Source organism: Anolis carolinensis, unplaced genomic scaffold (assembly GCF_035594765.1).
Source record: "Anolis carolinensis isolate JA03-04 unplaced genomic scaffold, rAnoCar3.1.pri scaffold_10, whole genome shotgun sequence".
NCBI classification, from domain to species: domain Eukaryota; kingdom Metazoa; phylum Chordata; class Lepidosauria; order Squamata; family Dactyloidae; genus Anolis; species Anolis carolinensis.
In genome coordinates this window covers 25497350-25516564 of record NW_026943821.1, presented here as the reverse complement: position 1 = coordinate 25516564, position 19215 = coordinate 25497350, and the positions used below count along the sequence as shown (strand labels likewise).

The 19215-nt window shown below is 41.8% G+C and overlaps 1 protein-coding gene across 1 annotated transcript in view; it reads left to right on the top strand.

Moving 5' to 3' along the window:
* arid1a (AT-rich interaction domain 1A) overlaps nt 1–17725 on the top strand; it is a 58008-nt gene extending 40283 nt beyond the window's left edge. Inside the window, exons 7-20 of the mRNA XM_008120673.3 lie at nt 613–777; nt 1864–2179; nt 3151–3296; nt 3391–3500; nt 6707–6916; nt 7509–7713; nt 10448–10580; nt 10704–10876; nt 11052–11193; nt 11649–11774; nt 11881–11977; nt 12834–13707; nt 13956–14086; nt 14692–17725. Of these exons, the coding sequence (XP_008118880.3) occupies nt 613–777; nt 1864–2179; nt 3151–3296; nt 3391–3500; nt 6707–6916; nt 7509–7713; nt 10448–10580; nt 10704–10876; nt 11052–11193; nt 11649–11774; nt 11881–11977; nt 12834–13707; nt 13956–14086; nt 14692–16431 (4568 nt within the window). The 3' untranslated portion in view covers nt 16432–17725. The remainder of the gene's footprint in view (nt 1–612; nt 778–1863; nt 2180–3150; nt 3297–3390; nt 3501–6706; nt 6917–7508; nt 7714–10447; nt 10581–10703; nt 10877–11051; nt 11194–11648; nt 11775–11880; nt 11978–12833; nt 13708–13955; nt 14087–14691) is intronic.
* Nucleotides 17726–19215: the final 1490 nt, after the last annotated feature.

Sequence of the window (19215 nt, the reverse complement as noted above, 5' to 3'; positions counted from 1 at the left end):
AGACTTTGCTTTCTCTCTGAAGTTGGACAGAGAGGGAGGGAACGTTTAGAAAATTATCTAGTATCTTCTGCGTCTCTATCCATCACCATGCTCAGTGTACAGTACCCTGAGTTACAAACATCTGACTTACAAACAACTTATAGTTAAGAATGGAGTTGAGACAACTGGAAGCGAGAGAAATCTACCCCTAGAAAGGGAAATTCACACCTGAAAGAGTTGTCATGGGGGAAAATGTCTCAACTGAAGCTTTATCAGCAGTCCCTGTTTTCATAACAAGCCAATTTTTTCAAAATCCAAGGATCACAGGGAAAACAAACACCACAGGATTGTTAACCCTTCCCTATGTTATCCAAAGCTTATTTATATATGTGTGTCCCTGTCTGGAATTACACTTGACATGCACTTGTTCCAACTTGCATACAATTTCAATTTAAGAACAAACCTACAGAACCTATCTCATTCAAAATTTGGGAGATGCTTGTATTTTGGTAACTTTTAAATTTACTGATATGCTTTAATAAGAAATGTCTTTTGTTAATGTTCTAGTGCTTGTGTATATGTGTGTTCTGCTTATCTTTGTAGTATATCATTTTACATTTATTATTTCTTTAGGTTATATACAGAGGAATCCACAGATGCCTCAGTATAACTCTCAGCCAGGGTCTGCCTTATCTCCTCGCCAGTCTTCTGGAGGACAAATGCATGCTGGAATGGGACCTTACCAGCAAAATTCCATGAGCAGCTATGGACCTCAGGGAGGCCAATATGGGCCTCAAGGTGAGGGAAGTAATGTGGTTGCTGCTGAAACATAAAAGCAACAAGCATGTCTTGTGCCTCTGCTAGGAGATAAGAACTAAGATTGTTCAGGCCACCGCTCTACATTGTTGAACTGCAGTTCCCAGAATCCCTCCTCATTGACAACTTCAACAACTTCAGAACACTGTTTAAGAATTATCACAGTTGAGAGTTTGAGTAACACTCTAAACTGTTCAAAGAGGTAGCTGTTTTAATCTGTTTTAGCATGAAAGGGGATCCAGTAGTACCTTCGAGACTTAACTAGGAAGAATAAATTTCTAGCATAAGCTTTTGCAGACAGAGTCCACTGCATCCAAAGCAGGCACAAAGTTGTGATTGATCTAAAGTGAAAGCAGAGACTTCTGATCTCCACTTTGAGGTCATGATGGAAGAAATGGGATTGAGACTAGTGTCTGCTTGAGATGTGTGTGTGAATGTGTTTCTTTCTTATTCTCATTTTAGCATGGTGTAGCTATAGTGCCCAAGTATACTAATAGATAGCAAATATAAAGCATCTTGGTTCCTGATAAAAAAAATTGAATGCTGGACTTAAGAGTATGTTATTGTCATAATAGCTATTTATGAAATTTAGGGTACCTAAGCTTAAATTAAGAACAAATTAGAAAGAACTTTAAAATATGTACAAGATTATCCATTTAATGTCTTGGGAGCCATGAGGCGTTTTAAGTGAACCGTGCTCTGTGTTGCTCCCTGAGCTCTCGTCTACTTTTAATTATATACCAGAACATCTTACCTGACTAGTATAGTTATTTTATGAACTAGTTATCAGTATCTAGATAGTGGGATCTTTTAACTTCAGCCTTTAACAGTGGTTCTGATTAATTCAGGCATGAGATCTTTGGTGGAAGGATGCACAGAAAAATTCTATATAATTGCAACGTAGTGAGAGAGCTGATGCAAAACAAATCAGCATTTTAACTCTTAGTGTTTGGGAACGTTCTCCTCCTTTATGTGCCTTTTTACAATTCACAGGTTGAATTTGTAAAATAAACAAAATAGCCAATATATAGTTCATTATTGCTGATTACTGTCCCCTTTGCTTTGTAGGTGGATATCCCAGGCAGCCAAACTACAATGCGATGCCCAATGCAAATTACCCCAATCCTGGAATGGGAGGAACCATGAACCCCATGGGAGCAGGGACTCAAATCCATGGTCAGACTGGTGTACCACCCTATCCCGGGCTTCCCCCAGGGAGAGGTTTGACCCATGCCGCCATGGGGAATAGGCCCTATGGACCCAACATGGCAAATATGCCTCCCCAAGTAGGAACTGGGATGTGTCCTCCACCAGGTGGCAGGAAAGCACAAGAAGCCGCTGCCGCTGCTATGCATGCTGCTGCTGTCAATTCAATCCAGAATAGGTAAGCCTTGTGCATGCAGGTGTGCCAATCTCCCTGAATCTAAGATTAAAACCTCTTGTCAACTCTCTCTTACTTGAAAAAGATAAAATGCACAGTCAGTAGGTTGGCTAGTAAAGCTCATTCACAAGCTGTGTAAAAGAACTGAGGCAGGCATATTGTGATACCTTTAGGATCCAAAAGATATGCCAGATTTCTGGGGTAATTGGGAGTGGCGGCTTCCTGTCAACCAAGCTAAATGGAGGGAAGAGTCTTGTAATTCAGACATTAGAACAAAATAGTTGAACCAAGGCAGGGCAAGGGTGATGTGATATGTTAGCTTTTGATTCATTACTGTCTCATGACAGGGTTAGATGTTTTATTACCTTCGAATGAGTTCTTGCACCTGCCTAATATTTTTCCCTACTTGAAGATGTTTGGGCATGGGTATTTTTGGGAAGCAAAAAATCATAGGATTGCCTATCACCTTCAATTTTGTTAGAATCCCCCCCCCCCCCCCCCCCCCGGCCATATATCAGCCACCTTGAAGCCTGTGCTGGAAGAAAAGCAAGATAGAAATAAAACATTAGCCCAGAAGAGCCAATAAAAATGCCGTATTGCTTTTACTTCTGTCAATTTGTTGAGAAAGTTTTGACTTCACTTGCAGCGAGTGTCAGTGAAGTGCCAAAACTGTATTGAGAGATTTGGGTAGAGCCAGTGGACCCCCTCATATTTGTTGTACTTAAGCCATCAAGGAGAACTGTGCCTAGATCTCACCCTCTTTATAAACCTGTCAGTGGAATTGAAAATCTGATAGTCATGAATGGCAGTTACAGAGAAAGGGGCTCTTATCAACCTACTGGTTTCTGCATGCGGAAGACTTGATTGAACTTGCTAAATGTGTTTTGGCAGTATACAAATACTATTGATACATACTCATGTTGGAAGTATATGCCCACGGTCTGGTATTACTAATAACGGCATGTTGTTTTTAGGCCATCTGGTTACCCCCATATTAACCAAGGAGGAATGATGGGAACTGGACCTCCCTATGGCCAAGGAATTAATAGCATGGCTGGCATGCTCAATCCCCAGGGCCCGCCGTATCCATTGGGTGGGAATATGCCAAACAACTCTGCAGGTAAGATATGCTGTACCCAAAACTTGTTTAAGAACCTCGGGATTTCGAATAATACCCAGAAAAGCATTCTCATATTGATCGTTTGATTCTCTAGGGATGGCTGCAAGTCCTGAGATGATGGGACTTGGGGATGTTAAACTAACACCCGCAGCAAAAATGAACAATAAGGCAGATGGAACAACAAAATCTGAGTCCAAGTCAAAGGTAAAAATGTGGAAATGTTTGTACTAATATTTATAAAAACCTGAGCCTTGATTTCTAGCTTTCAGTTTTACTGTATCTTATGGTACGTTTTTAGTAATTCTAAATCAGTGGTTCTCAACCTGGAGTCCCAGATGTTTTTGGCCTACAACCCCCAGAATTCCCAGCCAGTTTACCAGCCACAGGACCCACAGGTTGAGAACCACTGTTCTAAGTAAACCCATTGAAACAGTTGTTGAATGGTGAATCAACAGTTTGCAAATCCCATTGATTGATTGGGTCTGTTGTGTTTGGGACTACTGTAGGAGTCAAGCTAATATAATTAGATTATTTTGAAAGAGCAAGGGTTTCTTCCTCCCACTTCCCCATTACTGACTGTTGAAAAAAAATCTCTTTGTAAGGTTTTTATAACAGCACTGTCTGATGTGTGTGATTCAGACTATGTTCATGCAACCTATTTCTGAAAATAAGGAGAAGATTGTTTGAAATAACTTGGAGCTGTGCCTCTTAATATTCTCCTTCATTGTTTACAGTTTACTGCTTTCCCGTGATTTACTTCCATATATGAATACAAGCAATTTTCAACTCCACAAAGATGCTGCTTCCAACTTTGATTTCTATTCCACATATTATTAGTTTTCAAAAGTGAACAGAACTTTCCTAGTTGTTGAAATTGGGAAAGTTATCTCCTATGAAAATGAGAGAATAAACAGTAATAACATGTGCAACTACTAGTCCAGCTGTAAATAAACAAAAGTCCATTTTAATAGCTAGAATTATTATCTTGGATGATTGGTTTGCCGTGCCATAAATATCAGTAAAGGATGCTCCATTTGAGTACCAACTGAGAATGTGAAGGCCTTGTATCCATTGCTATAATATTAGGAGTTTACATCAAGAACTTTGTTGATTGCAAGTCCAGTTAATCTAGAGTGAGGTGCCCTTGCTAGAAAATCTTGGGTTTTAATTTTTTTTTACCTTGTCTTTTTTTCCAAAGAAAATGTTTGGGGCAAAGAAGTCAAGTCTTTCAATTAAGCATTCAATCAATCAGTTAATAAAATGTATTTTTGAAGGCTTTAATGGCGGAATCACTGGGGTGTTGTGTAGTTTCCGGGCTGTATGGCCATGTTCTGGTAGCATTTTCTCCTGATGTTTTGCTGCATCTTTGGCTGTCATCTTCAGAGGATCCTCTGAAGATGCCAGCAACAGATGCAAATGAAACAGGAAAAAATGCTGTTAGAACACGGCCATACAGCCCGGAAACTACATAATACCCTGGAAACGACACAACACCCCAATTAATAAAATAATTGCATAGAGGACAATGATAATTAAATTGTGCTTCATGAGGGGAACTTGGTAGACTCTTTTTTCCTGGTAACCAAATACTGAATCTAACCTCAAAATAGTCAGTTGTTTCAAATATGGTCTGGTGATTATAATTCTGGTATAAAACTTGTAGAGTCCACTCCCCTACATTTGAATCTTTAGTCACAACACAGTAGATTTAGTTAAATTCAGCCGTCTGTTTTTAGATTCACATGTAGGACAACTGTGGCAGTGGTGATGCTGTGCTAAATAAGGATCTCGCCAGTTTCTGTACGAAAGTACCATTTCAAAGATGTTGCTCCTTTGTCCTTCACATTTCTTCATCGCAAGATACTGACAAAGCAAACAGGAATGCTTCATTGATATTGGCTAGGCTAGCTGAGATCCGTTTTCAACTCAGTTGCAAATAAACTTGATCTCTTCAAGCTCAAAACATGCTTCAGTTACACAGTATCTAGGAGCCTTCTGCTCAGACTGTGCAATTTAGAGTGCCAAAGGATGGAGAAATCCTGATTATAAAAATATTTGTTGACACAATCTTTGAATCTAAAATCTAGCTAAATGTACGATAGTCTAGTATAAGAGTGGGAGTAATGTGCCTTTTAAGACGTTGCTGAAAATCAACTACTATCAACTGTAGCTCGTACTAGGAGATGATGGTCATTACAGCCAAACAACATATTGATGGCATATGTTCTCCATCGATGAGGATGGCTTCAGAATGAAAGAACTCACTCCCACCCTAGAAAGTCAATTCAAAGTGAAATACAGTGATCCTTTCATATATTAAAACAAATGAATCTTTCGTGTCCTTTAAAAGATGGAAACATAGAGTTGAAAGAGACCACAAGCGCTATCCACTCCAACCCTCTGCCATCTGGTAGCTGTATCTTTAAAAATAATGTCTTCTTATAATGAAAGAACTGTATAAGAACAGTTAATATGTGTTGCCATCCACCCTGTTTGCTAAAGTCACCTCACTAGTTGTTAGCAGTTAATTCCATTATTATAAGATGACTGGTATCGGCCACTGGCCAGTGTTTTTGACAGAGAATTTCCTCTGCAGCATAGTTGAGTCATAAGAGTTTGACCCTGATAAGGGTGAAATTTGGGGCAGTGTTCTGTTAGTTCCCTCAAGGGAAATAACACCTTTCACTGGTGAAATGCTTCCTATGTTAGTTGAAAGGCTTGAGACTGTTTCTTCAGTGTTGCTCTGAAATCAGGTTAGAAGTAAAGAAAAACAAAGTATTGATGGTACTTTTGTATAGAAAGAAGCATCCTTGCCTGCTGTATTCAGAATTTACAAAAATTCATAAAAATCCTGTAAAAATAAATGAACCCTAAAACACAGTAAGTAATAAACATTATTGGAGCACCACTGATGGTCATTTAAAAAAATCAAAAGCCATAGTTGATTCAAATAAAGGAATTTACAACTAAAGCCACAGTAACAGAAAGAGAAAAACAATTAATTGCAATATGGAGTCATTAATCACCAGAAACTGAGATGAACAGGGAAGATTTGACTTGGGTGTTATATGGATAATCTCAGATGATACAGTGATACAATGCATTCCAGTAATTGATTCTAGCTGTTACAAAAATGTGTAGATTACTGTATCTTCTATGGAATTGTACAGTTTGTAATGAATATAAATTCTATTTAGATCTCCACCACTGTCTTGAAATGATGAAGAGTGTGTTTCAGCACGCTGCTAATACACACACACACACACACACACACCTTTGTACATATGGGAGAAAACAAATGTATTTTATCCTTTTGCCATGCTTTACAAAATGATCTCAAAATATATAACATTTCTTGTGCTCCAAATTGCTGTGAGTCTCTAGTCTGCTTCTTTCTCTTTTGTACCTAGAAATCTAATTCCTCCACTACTACAAATGAGAAGATTACTAAACTTTATGAGCTTGGTGGTGAGCCAGAAAGAAAGATGTGGGTAGATCGGTATTTGGCCTTCACTGAAGAGAAAGCAATGGGCATGACCAACCTTCCAGCTGTGGGCCGAAAGCCCCTAGACCTGTACCGTCTCTATGTTTCCGTGAAGGAGATTGGAGGGCTAACTCAAGTGAGTGAACAGTAGTAGGGGAGCAGTTAGATCACATTAAAAATCTGTCTGTATTTGGTTGTAGACCATTTCTGGAACTCTTCTTAAGGTGATACTCAAATGCATATTGCTTCACAACCCAGGTGTGAGACACATGCACACACCTAACTCATCAGTTTCCAGTACTCATAAGCAAAATGCTTAGAAACAATTGAAAATAGTTTATAAACTATCTTCATTCTCTTTTAAGAATAAATATTTGCTTCCTTTTGTAATATTTACTATCAAGTTCCTATTTGTGTATCTGCCATCCAGCTCAGAAATACAGGTGAATTATTTGCTTACAGATTCACCTAGGTTTTACTGTTGGTAATGTGTCTTGTCTTGAACATGGAACATGGAAGTGTTTTGCAGTTGTAGTCCTGAGATACACAACTACATTGCATACTAGTTCTTTTAATCTATTATTAGAATAAAACGGTTCTTTATAGTTAAATATTCTTGCTTTCCTGAAACCCTATTGGGATGCCTGTTCATTTGCTTGTAAAAAAATTTGGAGGGGGATATGTGATTGGGATGAAAAAAAAAAGTTGGCCCTTTTGGCTTTGTGCAGGTTAACAAAAACAAGAAGTGGCGTGAGTTATCAACCAATTTGAATGTGGGAACCTCTAGCAGTGCAGCTAGCTCCCTGAAGAAGCAGTACATCCAATGTCTCTATGCCTTTGAATGCAAGATTGAACGAGGCGAAGACCCTCCCCCAGACATCTTTGCAACCGATTCAAAGAAGTCACAACCCAAAATCCAGCCTCCATCTCCAGGTAAGTCACGTTTGACTACTGAAGCTCATTATTTATTGAGCCGGTCTTGCTAGATCGGTATCTGGATAGGTATCTAGTAGACCACTGTTTCTCGGGTTATCTAACATGGGAGACTCCCATTTTTGTTTCCTAATGTATCAGAGACTGGCACCATATTTGTGTCCATTGGATACAACTGTTTCTTTCCTTCCTGGAAACGTCATGGACTGACGGTGGTCCATGAACCACCACTCTGACTACTATTTCAGTAGAACATTATTTGTATGAAAATACTACAAATGCTTAACCAGCTCTTTATTTCAGCCAGACATGAGAATTGTGCCAGTTCCACTGATACACTTTTAGAGGAACATTAACAAAATAAATGTCCCTACAAAAGTGCTGTAGTCCTGACTGGTAATTCTTTTGAAAAGATGCAGTGGAAAAGGAAAATCTGATGCTGGATCTCCACCTCTGTATTACATTGAGTGAGGCATAGAAACTATACTATTTAATCTTTTACCCTCCCATTCCTAAAAACCCCTATTGCAATTTTTTATGGCCAATTGTATTCATTATTTGTGTATTTATTTATTTTGTGAAGCCATTTTGGGAAAGTTTATTTGGCAAATGTATTCACATGTATAGTATTTGTTGGTGACGTTATCATCTACACTGCCATATAAGATCTAAATTATCTGCTTTGAACTGGAGTATATGGCAATGTAGACTCATATAATCCCGTTCAAAGTAGATGTGGATTGTGTTCTTTTATAATCTGGGTTATATGGCAGTGTAGAAGGGGCCTCCGTTTTACTGTGTCAATTTACTTCAGTACTAATGGCAAGAAATCATGGTCTAGAATAGTCCATAAAAAGCTACAATACCGTTTATAAGGTGAAAAAACTCACCGGGTATTTTTCTGCTGTGATAAGCTAAAACTAAGAATGAGTTGTAAAGCTAAGGATGAGTTGTTTCACCTTAAAGGCTAAATTGTAAATAAGCTTTCAGGGCTATGAGAAAAACGACCTTCCACTGTGGAGATTATTATCCCTTTAGAAGAAGGACATCTTTGAGCAGGGTCCCTTCTTGATTTAGGTGGAGGGCTCTTTCCATTTGAAAGAGATTATCCTGTTGTAGTTTATGCTGTTTCCATTGACAGGCTACTGATGTCACTAGGAATGGCCATATCCCCCTTTGTGTTGTCTTATAGTCTTATGTGTTCAGTGCCTTTGGGAAAGGGTTCCCCTTGCATAGAGTTAGCTAGCAAAAATTCACAATTTGCCATGAAAACTGTGCCAGATTGGCCTCCCGTACAGTATTGCACACATGGTGTCTTGTGCATTAGATACTTCTCCCTGGACTGTAACAGCGGTGTGAGCTTTCTCTCTCCTCCTCCCTCCCAGCACCCCCCCCCCCTTTCAGCTTTTTTTGGCTCCCGGTTATGAATGAATGGCAACATGTGCCCAGGGAAGTGCAGCCAGTTAGGCTTGAATTCACAGTGTATGGAATTGGCACCCCTCCAGCAGTTTGTAAATTTGTGTGTTGGGAGGGACAGCGGGTGGTGGGGACGAACAACAAATGGGAACGACACGGGGAATGTCTCGAAACCTCTTCCTGCTGATGTCAGTGTATTAGAATGCAGCAGAGACTTTGCTTGTTGGATTCCCAGGGGAACGGAATGGAGCTGAAAGGCTAATGAATGGGGAGAGGGGGCAGAGGAGGGCTTATGAATGAAGCTCCCTGCTGGGCCTGCCTCTGCCCTTCCTTCTTAGGAGATATCCCCAGACCGGGAGGGGGGAGCCCAGGGAGAGGGTGCCAGGAAGGTGGGGCGTAAACAAACATGACCTGCATGTGACCTCCAGAGGATTTTAATGAATAGCTGAAATGACTCATCAACTTGTAAGGCTCGGGCAAGGGATATCAGGGCTGGAAATGGTAACTAATGGGAAACTTAATTAAGAGCTTGGCTCCTTCTAGCTGCTAGGAGTAGAGTGACCTGAGAGGTGCACTACCACAGAAGGCGGGACACTGGAGCTCAATATTCTGCATAGCTGGCTCCTTGTTTGCTGTAACCTTATTTTCAGACAATATTTCCAGGGGCGTGGTGCCATGCAAAGCAGAAGGGTCACTTGAATTTTGGTTGCTCCATGCCCAGGGGTGGTCAGTTTAGGCTTTGAAGAGTGGGTCCAATGGGGGTGACATACATTGTGCTTTTCAAATTGTAGAATAATAGCAGAAGATGAACCAGACTTGAAGTATTGCCTGCTGTCAGTATAGTCTTTCTTACCTTGTTGGAATAGAGGAGGTACCAAATTACCTGCCTTTGCAGATTTCAAAATGTAGCTTCTCCTTGCAGAATACTGTTTTGGGGAAAATGTTGCCTTGAATCAAAGTATTTTTCAATTAACTTTGGGAACTTCTAGTTACACAGTCAGGTACAGATGAGAAATGGTGTAGAAAAGAGATATGTTGGGACTTCTGGTGCTGTTTGTGCATCTTCAGAGGGACTGTGCAACAAGATTGATTAATTCTTAATGTATTTTATCTTGTTTTATTGTGGAAATTTGGGTTTGGCCCCATGTTAGCCGCCCCTAACATAGGGAGATGGTGACGGGGTACAAAAATAAAATTATTATTATTCCCTACTTTCATGGCCACCATGATTTGCAGCTGCATTGACAATTCTTTTAAGATGTTTTGTTATAACGATGCCATTTACAATGGAGCTGGTGCCTCTGTTTTCTGCTTACAGCCGGTTCAGGCTCCATGCAGGGTCCTCAGACACCCCAGTCCACAAGTAGCTCCATGGCTGAAGGAGGAGACCTGAAGCCCCCTACTCCTGCATCTACACCACACAGTCAGATGCCTCCTTTGCAAGGCATCAGGTATGGCACAAGCTCTTCCTTCTACCAACAAACATTTTAACATTTACTAGGTTAAGTGGTAGTTCTGTTAACTGATGGCTTGATAATGCACTATTAAAACAGTTCCTTCTTTGCTTGGATCAGGAGTAACTCAGTAGGCCTTCAGGACACATTCCCTGATGGCAGCGACCCTACTTTCCCGAAGAGGAACTCCATGACTCCAAACCCAGGATACCAGCCCAGTATGAATACTTCCGATATGATGGGACGCATGTCTTATGAGCCAAATAAAGATCCCTATGGCACTATGAGAAAAGGTGACATCTTTTGTACTGTATTAAATGTACCAAGGCATCTAATTTTATGAAAGCAAATTTAAGTATATACCTGTATACTTACCTGTATAATATAGCTTTATTTTTTAAGATTTCTGTTGAGTGGGTGATGAATCTTGAATTCTGATCACTGTTACTTTTTCCTCCCATGTTTCAGGAAGCGACCCTTTTATGACCTCAGGACAGGGCCCCAACAGTGGTATGGGTGATCCTTATAACCGTGCTACAGGTCCAGGGATGAGTAACATGGCCATGGGGCAGAGGCAACATTATTCTTATGGCTCTTATGAGAGAGTGAGGTGAGTGTGGACTGAAGGCACCTTGATCTTTCGCAGCTTTATCAAGCAATTTTTAGTTTGCAGATGTCTTTATTTTATGTTCACATACAGACATAGCCTCCACCCTCAAATTCAGACACCTGGTTTATGCTTGTGATGAGCAAATTTTGTGAAAGGGTAAATAATGGCAAGAGGGTGAGCAAAATTTTGAAAAATAGACTACTGGCTGTAAATGAGAGAATCATAGTTGGCCTCTCTTTCCTGAATTGCAGAAGTCTGCACAAATATAAATAAAGACTGTTGGAATATGTCTTGAAAAATGCTAAGAAATGTGTGTCAATGCAGTTGTAGAAGGCAGTGCACCCTGGGTTTAACTAGGAGTTCAGCAGCTTACATGTATAATTTTTACCAGGTTCCAATTTCAAGAGGGGAGGCCCAAAGTTTATTCTTATACATGCATGCTTGACTTTCTCTAGGACTGAAACAGGAATGGGACCTGATACAAACTTAGGAACCGGAACTCCACAGCCCAGCATCATGCCTTCCACTCCCGATTCAGGGATGTACTCTCCTAGCCGCTATCCTCAACAGCCACAGCAGCGGTAGGTTCCACTGTGGCTCTGTTGTGTTCACAGGACTGTCACTGCAGTCAGTAAATGTTGTGGTGTCCCCAGAGAGAAAATTAATAATTTGATCCTTTTTTGGCAGACACGATTCCTATGGCAATCAATTTCCCACTCAAGGTACATCCTCTGGCAGCCCCTTTCCAAGCCAGCAAACCACCCTCTATCAACCACAACAGCAGGTAAGTCTCCCTAGTTTTGAAGTTTGAGCATGATGGGTATAACCTGTGAGAAATTGTGGAAGGGAGGGTAGTATCTTGTTGTGGCAGTGTGGTTATGACTTTTCTCACTGGGCAGCTAGATGAGGTCAAGGAGCTCCAAACAAAGAGACGTTTCTATTGGTTGTGAACTATCCTTTTGGCATATTTTGCATAAATTCCAGCTTCCAAATATCAGGTTTGAAATGTGTCTCAGAGAAAGCTTAGATCTTAGTCTAGAGTTTTTCAATGTGTGTAACATTCCTCTCATGAGTATATACAGGATTCATCTTCTCAGTGTCTTGATGTGTACTTCATTTCCCCAATTATGTATGGGGTTATCTTTCAGCTGTGGCAGTAAACATAATTGTGTATTTTACCATTAAATACAGAATATAATTGTGTAGCTTTTGAACTTAAGAAGATTTAGTATTGCAAAACTTGGCCTGTGTCCAATAAATAAATAAATCGCTGGTTGGTTATTCACAGAACTTTGTCTTAACCCTTCATTATCAGAGGACATGTGAAGGTTGAATGGTTAATAGTGCTAAAAATTCATAGTTTACGTTGCAGCTATTGTTTTTGATATAATTCAACACATACAGGTTGAGTTTTGAATTTTATTTTTTATTTGGTAATACTTGTGTTTGCATATATAGACACAATGAGATATCATTAATATAAACTAGTCCAGAGAGTCGAAGAAAGAGGAGAGGAAATGTGTGGGTCTCTTAATACTCTGTGGAGATTGCAGTTTCTAGCTGTAAACTTTTCAAAAGCATGGCTACTGAAAAGGAGTTGCTAAATAGCCAGTTTGGGGGCTTTTTTCCTTTCTTTCCAGAATTACAAGCGGCCGATGGATGGCAACTATGGCCCCCCAGCCAAGCGACACGAAGCAGAGATGTACAATGTATCGTACAGTGCAGGTCAGGGACAAGCCCAGCAACAGCTGCCTCCAGCACAGACCCAACCCGCTAGCCAGCAGCAAACCGCTCAGCCCGCTCCTCAGCAAGAAATCTATAACCAGTATCCAAATACATATTCTGCCACCGAGCGCCGACCTGCTGCTGGGCCTCAAAACCAGTTCCCATTCCAGTTTGGCAGAGAGAGGGTCTCTGTGCCCCCGGGTTCCAGCACACAGCAGAACATGCCTCCTCAGATGATGGCGGGCCCCATTCAGTCTACTCCAGAGGGACCCCAGCAGGGCGCCATGTGGCAAGGGCGCAGTGAGATGGGTTACAGCTACCCCAACCGGCAGAGTACTGGCTCTGCGACGCAGGGGCCTGCATATCACGGAGTGAACCGAACAGATGAAATGCTGCATCCGGATCAGCGGGGGAATCACGAGGGACCATGGCCTTCTCATGGCAACCGCCAGCCTCCTTATGGGCCCTCCGCCCCCGTGCCCCCAATGACGAGGCCGCCCCAACCCAACTACCAGACCCAACCAAGCATGCAGAATCACATTCCTCAGGTATCTAGTCCAGCACCTCTTCCCAGGCCGGTGGAAAACCGCACCTCTCCAAGTAAATCTCCATTCCTGCACTCAGGAATGAAAATGCAGAAAGCAGGGCCTCCTGTTCCTGCCTCGCATATAACACCAGCAGCTGTACAGCCTCCTATGATACGACGGGACATCACATTCCCACCTGGGTCAGTGGAAGCTACGCAGCCTGTGTTGAAGCAACGGCGACGCCTGACCACAAAAGATATTGGTAAGTCAGTTTTTACTCTCCTTGTCTTGGTGGGCGGTGGTGTCTTCTAGTTCACAAATGATCCTTTGATGCATTCCATCCAAGGAAAGGGGGCTTTATGGAAAGTTGTGTGATAATGCAAATATGGCTGGTCCACCCAATCAGGGAAACTCATTTTTACCTTTTGTCAATTTTGTAAAGTAGGATTCAAGGCAGTTTTGTTTCACTCTAGGAACTAATGAACATTAAATCTGTTTTGTACTTTGCAGGAACTCCTGAAGCATGGAGGGTAATGATGTCTCTGAAGTCTGGATTGTTGGCTGAAAGTACGTGGGCCTTAGATACCATAAACATCCTGCTCTATGATGACAACAGCATAATGACCTTCAACCTCAGCCAGGTGAGTTGGCATCTTCTGAAATAAACGTTGATTTGCCTGGGCCCTAAAAATGATGCAAAATTAGTGTCCAAGGCAATCCCAAAGCAGAATTGTAAAAAAAAAAAACCAAGGGTTTGCAGTATATATATAATTTGTCAGTTGGAATGCAGTGGTTAGATGTGGGTTGGAACCAACTGAGCAGATAGATAGAGATATGAAGATCCAAACAAAAAATGGAAACAATAAGGAAAAAGTATTTTCCCTTCAAACATGCTTTTGGGAATTTTTTCAGGGGTGGCGGTGGTAGATTTTGCCATGTTTTCATACATATGATGAATAAAAGGAGGCGGGAGTGAGAGAAGGGCAAAATGTAGCCCCAAATTACCTTTTGGGGCTAGGATATATACAGAGATGTATTGAAATGTACTGATTGATGATCTAGTAATGAAAAAGGATTTTCAACTAATAATCATAATATTTAGAACAATAAACCCTTGAGATCAGGCGTGTGAATCTTGGAATCTAGTTAAAATCAACTGTCACTTTTGTGTTTACGTTGGACCTCTCCACAATCTTGTCTAAATGGAATTAATATTGACTTGATGTCATGTTCTTTTCCCTTGCAGCTTCCAGGGTTGTTGGAGCTACTGGTGGAATATTTTCGGCGCTGCCTAATTGAAATCTTCGGAATCCTGAAGGAATATGAGGTGGGAGATCCAGGTCAAAGAACACTACTAGATCCTGATAAGTGCAGCAAGTCTTCGAACCCCCCTACCGAGGAAGGGGAAAAAGAAGAGCCAAGGAATACTAACTGTGGGGAAGAAGAGGAGGAGCAGGAGGAAGCCGAAGAGGAAGGGGAGGAGGAGGCTGCCTTTGCAAACAAAGCCACAGCACCTCTTGAGAACTCTGAGGAGAAGCTAGTCAGCAAATTTGACAAGCTTCCTGTCAAGATAGTGCAGAAGAACGATCCATTTGTGGTAGATTATTCAGGCAAACTTGGCCGGGTCCAGGAGTTTGAGAGTGGGCTGCTGCACTGGCGGATTGGTGGGGGAGATACCACTGAACACATCCAGACCCACTTTGAAAGCAAAATGGAGCTGTCGTTGACTCACAAACGAGCTTCCTGCAATCCTGTTTTGCTGCAAAAACATTCTGTCACGGAGAGTAACCCAGTTACTCGAGAGGGAGAGTCCCCGCCATCCGATGGTCCTCCAGAAAAAAGGATAACAGCCACCATGGATGACATGCTGTCAGCACGGCCAGTCTCACTGGCAGAGGCGGAGGAGGCCAGAAATGTGGAAACAACAAAGGAGAGTGGTAAATTTCCCTTTGGCATTAGTCCAGCTAAGAGCCACAGGAACATTAAAATCTTGGAAGATGAGCCACATAGTAAAGATGAGACCCCCCTCTGTACAATTCTAGATTGGCAGGACTCATTGTCTAAACGCTGCGTCTGTGTGTCGAACATCATCAGGAGTTTATCGTTTGTGCCAGGCAATGATTTTGAGATGTCTAAACACCCTGGCCTGCTGCTGATTCTAGGGAAGCTGATACTCTTGCACCATAAGCATCCAGAACGCAAACAGGCCCCACTGACATATGAGAAGGAAGAGGAGCAGGACCAAGGAGTGAGCTGCAACAAAGTGGAGTGGTGGTGGGACTGCTTGGAGATGCTGCGGGAAAACACGTTGGTCACGCTGGCCAACATCTCCGGCCAGCTGGACCTTTCGCCGTACCCAGAGAGCATATGTTTGCCTGTCTTGGATGGACTCCTCCACTGGGCTGTCTGTCCTTCAGCAGAAGCTCAAGATCCTTTCCTGACCCTAGGACCTAATGCTGTCCTTTCCCCCCAGAGACTGGTTTTGGAAACCCTCAGCAAACTCAGCATCCAGGACAACAATGTGGATTTGATTCTTGCAACGCCACCCTTCAGTCGCTTGGAGAAACTCTACAGCACCATGGTGCGTTTCCTTAGTGACCGAAAGAACCCGGTGTGTCGGGAGATGGCTGTGGTACTACTGGCCAACTTGGCGCAGGGCGACAGCTTGGCAGCTAGAGCCATTGCTGTACAGAAGGGCAGCATTGGCAACTTGTTAGGCTTCTTAGAGGACAGCCTGGCAGCCACTCAGTTCCAACAGAGTCAAGCTAGTTTGATGCACATGCAGAACCCTCCCTTTGAGCCAAGCAGTGTGGACATGATGCGTCGGGCAGCCCGGGCACTGCTTGCCCTGGCCAAAGTGGACGAGAACCACTCTGAGTTCACGTTGTACGAATCACGGCTGTTGGACATCTCCGTGTCACCTCTGATGAACTCATTGGTGTCACAAGTTATTTGTGACGTACTGTTTTTAATTGGCCAGTCATGACAGCCGTGGGATGCCTATACCCCCCGTGTGCGTGTGTGTGAGTGGAGGACTTAGAAACTGATTGTTGCCCTTTATTTATGCAAAACCACCTCAGAATCCACTGTCTGCCCTGCGCTGTCCTGCTTCTACCTTGGGGAAAAGATGTTCCCCCTTCCCTCACCTCTATCCTTCAAATTTGTCCTAGCCCCATTCAAGGAGACAAAGCTCTGCCTACATTAAAAAAAGACTTTTTTTATTTTAACCAAAGTTGCTGTTGTTTACAGTGAGTTTGGGGAAAACAACTTTGTCCTGTTATCGCATCGACAGGCGCTACTTTCATAACTGTTTTTAATGGTAAACTCTGAAGGACAAAAAAGTGACTGCTGAACTCTTGTGTGGTTTATCGTTGTACATTCACAATCTTGCAGGAACCAAGAAGCTACCAGTTGTTAACAGACCTTGTCCAATGGAGGCCTGTGCAGTAGAGTGTAGAACTTCATGTACTGTACACCTTAAACTGTAAACATACTGTAATAATGTCTCACATTGAAGAAGAAAAAAAGCTGGATCAGCAGCAAGCTGTAGTTTTTAAAAATGTTTTTAGTTAATGTTGAGGAGAAAAAAGGCTTTTCCCCCAAAGTATCATGTGTGAACCTACAACACCCTGACCTCTTTCTCTCTTCCTCCTTGATTGTATGAATAACCCTGAGATCACCTCTTAGAACTGGTTTTAACCTTTAGCTGCAGCCTAACTGCTGCCACGTGTGTATATATATATGACGTTGTACATTGCACATGCCCTCCTTGCAGTTTTGTTCCCCTCTCCCTGCCACCCCTTTATAGTATGACGAGTTAAACAAGTTGATGACCTGCAAAAGCGAGACACCAATTATTTAATCTCTTGCCAGACATCTCTCTCTCTCTTCCTCTCTCTCTCAGTTTCTTTCTCTCTTCCTTGCTCTCGCGCTCTCTTTCTCTGGAGGATGCTGTACAGGTCTCTGTGTATAAAGTCATTGCTGTCTCAGCAGCCAATCAACTTATAGTTTTATTTTTCCTGGGGTTTTTTGTTTTTGTTTTTCTTTCTAATCGAGGTGTGAAAAAGTTCTAGGTTCAGTTGAAGTTCCTGATGAAGAAACACAATTGAGATTTTTCAGTGATGAATTCTGCATATTTGTATTTCAGACGATGTAGCTAAAAAACTTGATGTAAATTCCTCCCTTTTTTCCTTTTTTGGCTTAATGAATATCATTTATTCAGTATGAAATCTTTATACTATATGTTCCACGTGTTAAGAATAAATGTACATTAAATCTTGGTAAGATGTTTGTGAGGGTTTTCATTTTGAACGGACACAGAAAGACCTCCAGTATCTGGTGTCCAAGATGCCCTCAAAGTAGCACAGAGATGCCACATGTAAAGATACATACTCCAACACTGCAGTCACCATATGGGATAGCAACTTTATATTCTCATTCCAGATTTGAGAACAGGTAAACAAGGAAGTGATAGAAAATAAGATTGCCAGGATATGAGAGATAGGCCTCAGCTATAATGACTTCTTCAACACCACTAGTAGCGGATCCTGACCCTCCTTCCCCTACTGAGGACTTTAGATCATACGGTGTTGTTGTGTGTTTTCTGGGCAGTATGGCCATGTTCCAAAAGTATTCTCTCCTGATGTTTTGCAGGCATTCTCAGAAGTTGTGAGGTAGATCATTCACCCATCAAACATTGAGACTAGCTGGAACACCGGGGTTCCAAGTGCAGAAATGGCTGTTGTTTTGTTTTCCTAATCCGTCATTTCCCACCTTTGCCGCCTACCCTCTGAAGAGATCGGAGTGGCATTGATGACATTGTTTTCTGAGGACATTCCTATGGTTTAAACTGAGCTTAGAGAATTGCCATAAGCCATCGACTTTTAGTTGAGCAGGGCACTGAACTTGAGTCTCTCACCCAAATCAGATCTTGTGTGCCACGACCACTTGCCAAAATCGCATGGGACTGTGACCCAGCCAGGATGTCTCCTGGTTGGCAGCCAGTGCAGGCACATCCAAAGCCAAGATCAACATGTTTGGGCCAACATATGCATACTATTGTGAGGCAACCCAATGGGATTGTTTGCTTTTGGCCCTCTGTGTCAACCATAGCTGTACACGTATAGCAGTTACAATGCTATTGGTCTCTTCCCTACCCTAGACTCCTATGTTACAATCTCTGGTTTTACTACAGGTATGGGTGACGTCCCTGTTCTCTGTTTAGATGCAAAGTCCTCTTTCCTCTTTGTCTAGCAAAAGTTAGTTATTTTTCTAATGAAAGGCTGCTATCAATACTCTAGTTTTCAATTCAATTCTAATTCAGCATTTAGGACAGCTTTCCAAATCGTGTATTGCGACACGTTTGTGTGTCAGTTGCAGAGTGTAAGTGTATTGTGCAAATGTAATGAGACACACTCTCCTGTGTGAAATAAGCAACAAGCTTTTCATCTGATATGTATATTGTGTCCCCATCCATTTCGTTATCATAATTTATGTCTGTGTCCGTATCTCTCAGGGGTTGTTCAGATCTCCAGTTTACCAGTAAGACTGAATTACTGTGTTGTGAAATGATGTCTGTCTAAAAAGTGTCTCACTGGTTTAGGGGATGAAGCTGACTGTGCATGCCTTCAGGTCTGTAGATTTATGGCAACTCTGTGAATGTAGTAAGTTTTTTGAAGAAGCAGAGAAGTTTTCCTCTGAAATACGGCGTACAAAACCTGGTATTTGTTGATGGTCTTTATTATTTATTATTATTTATTATTTACAGTAT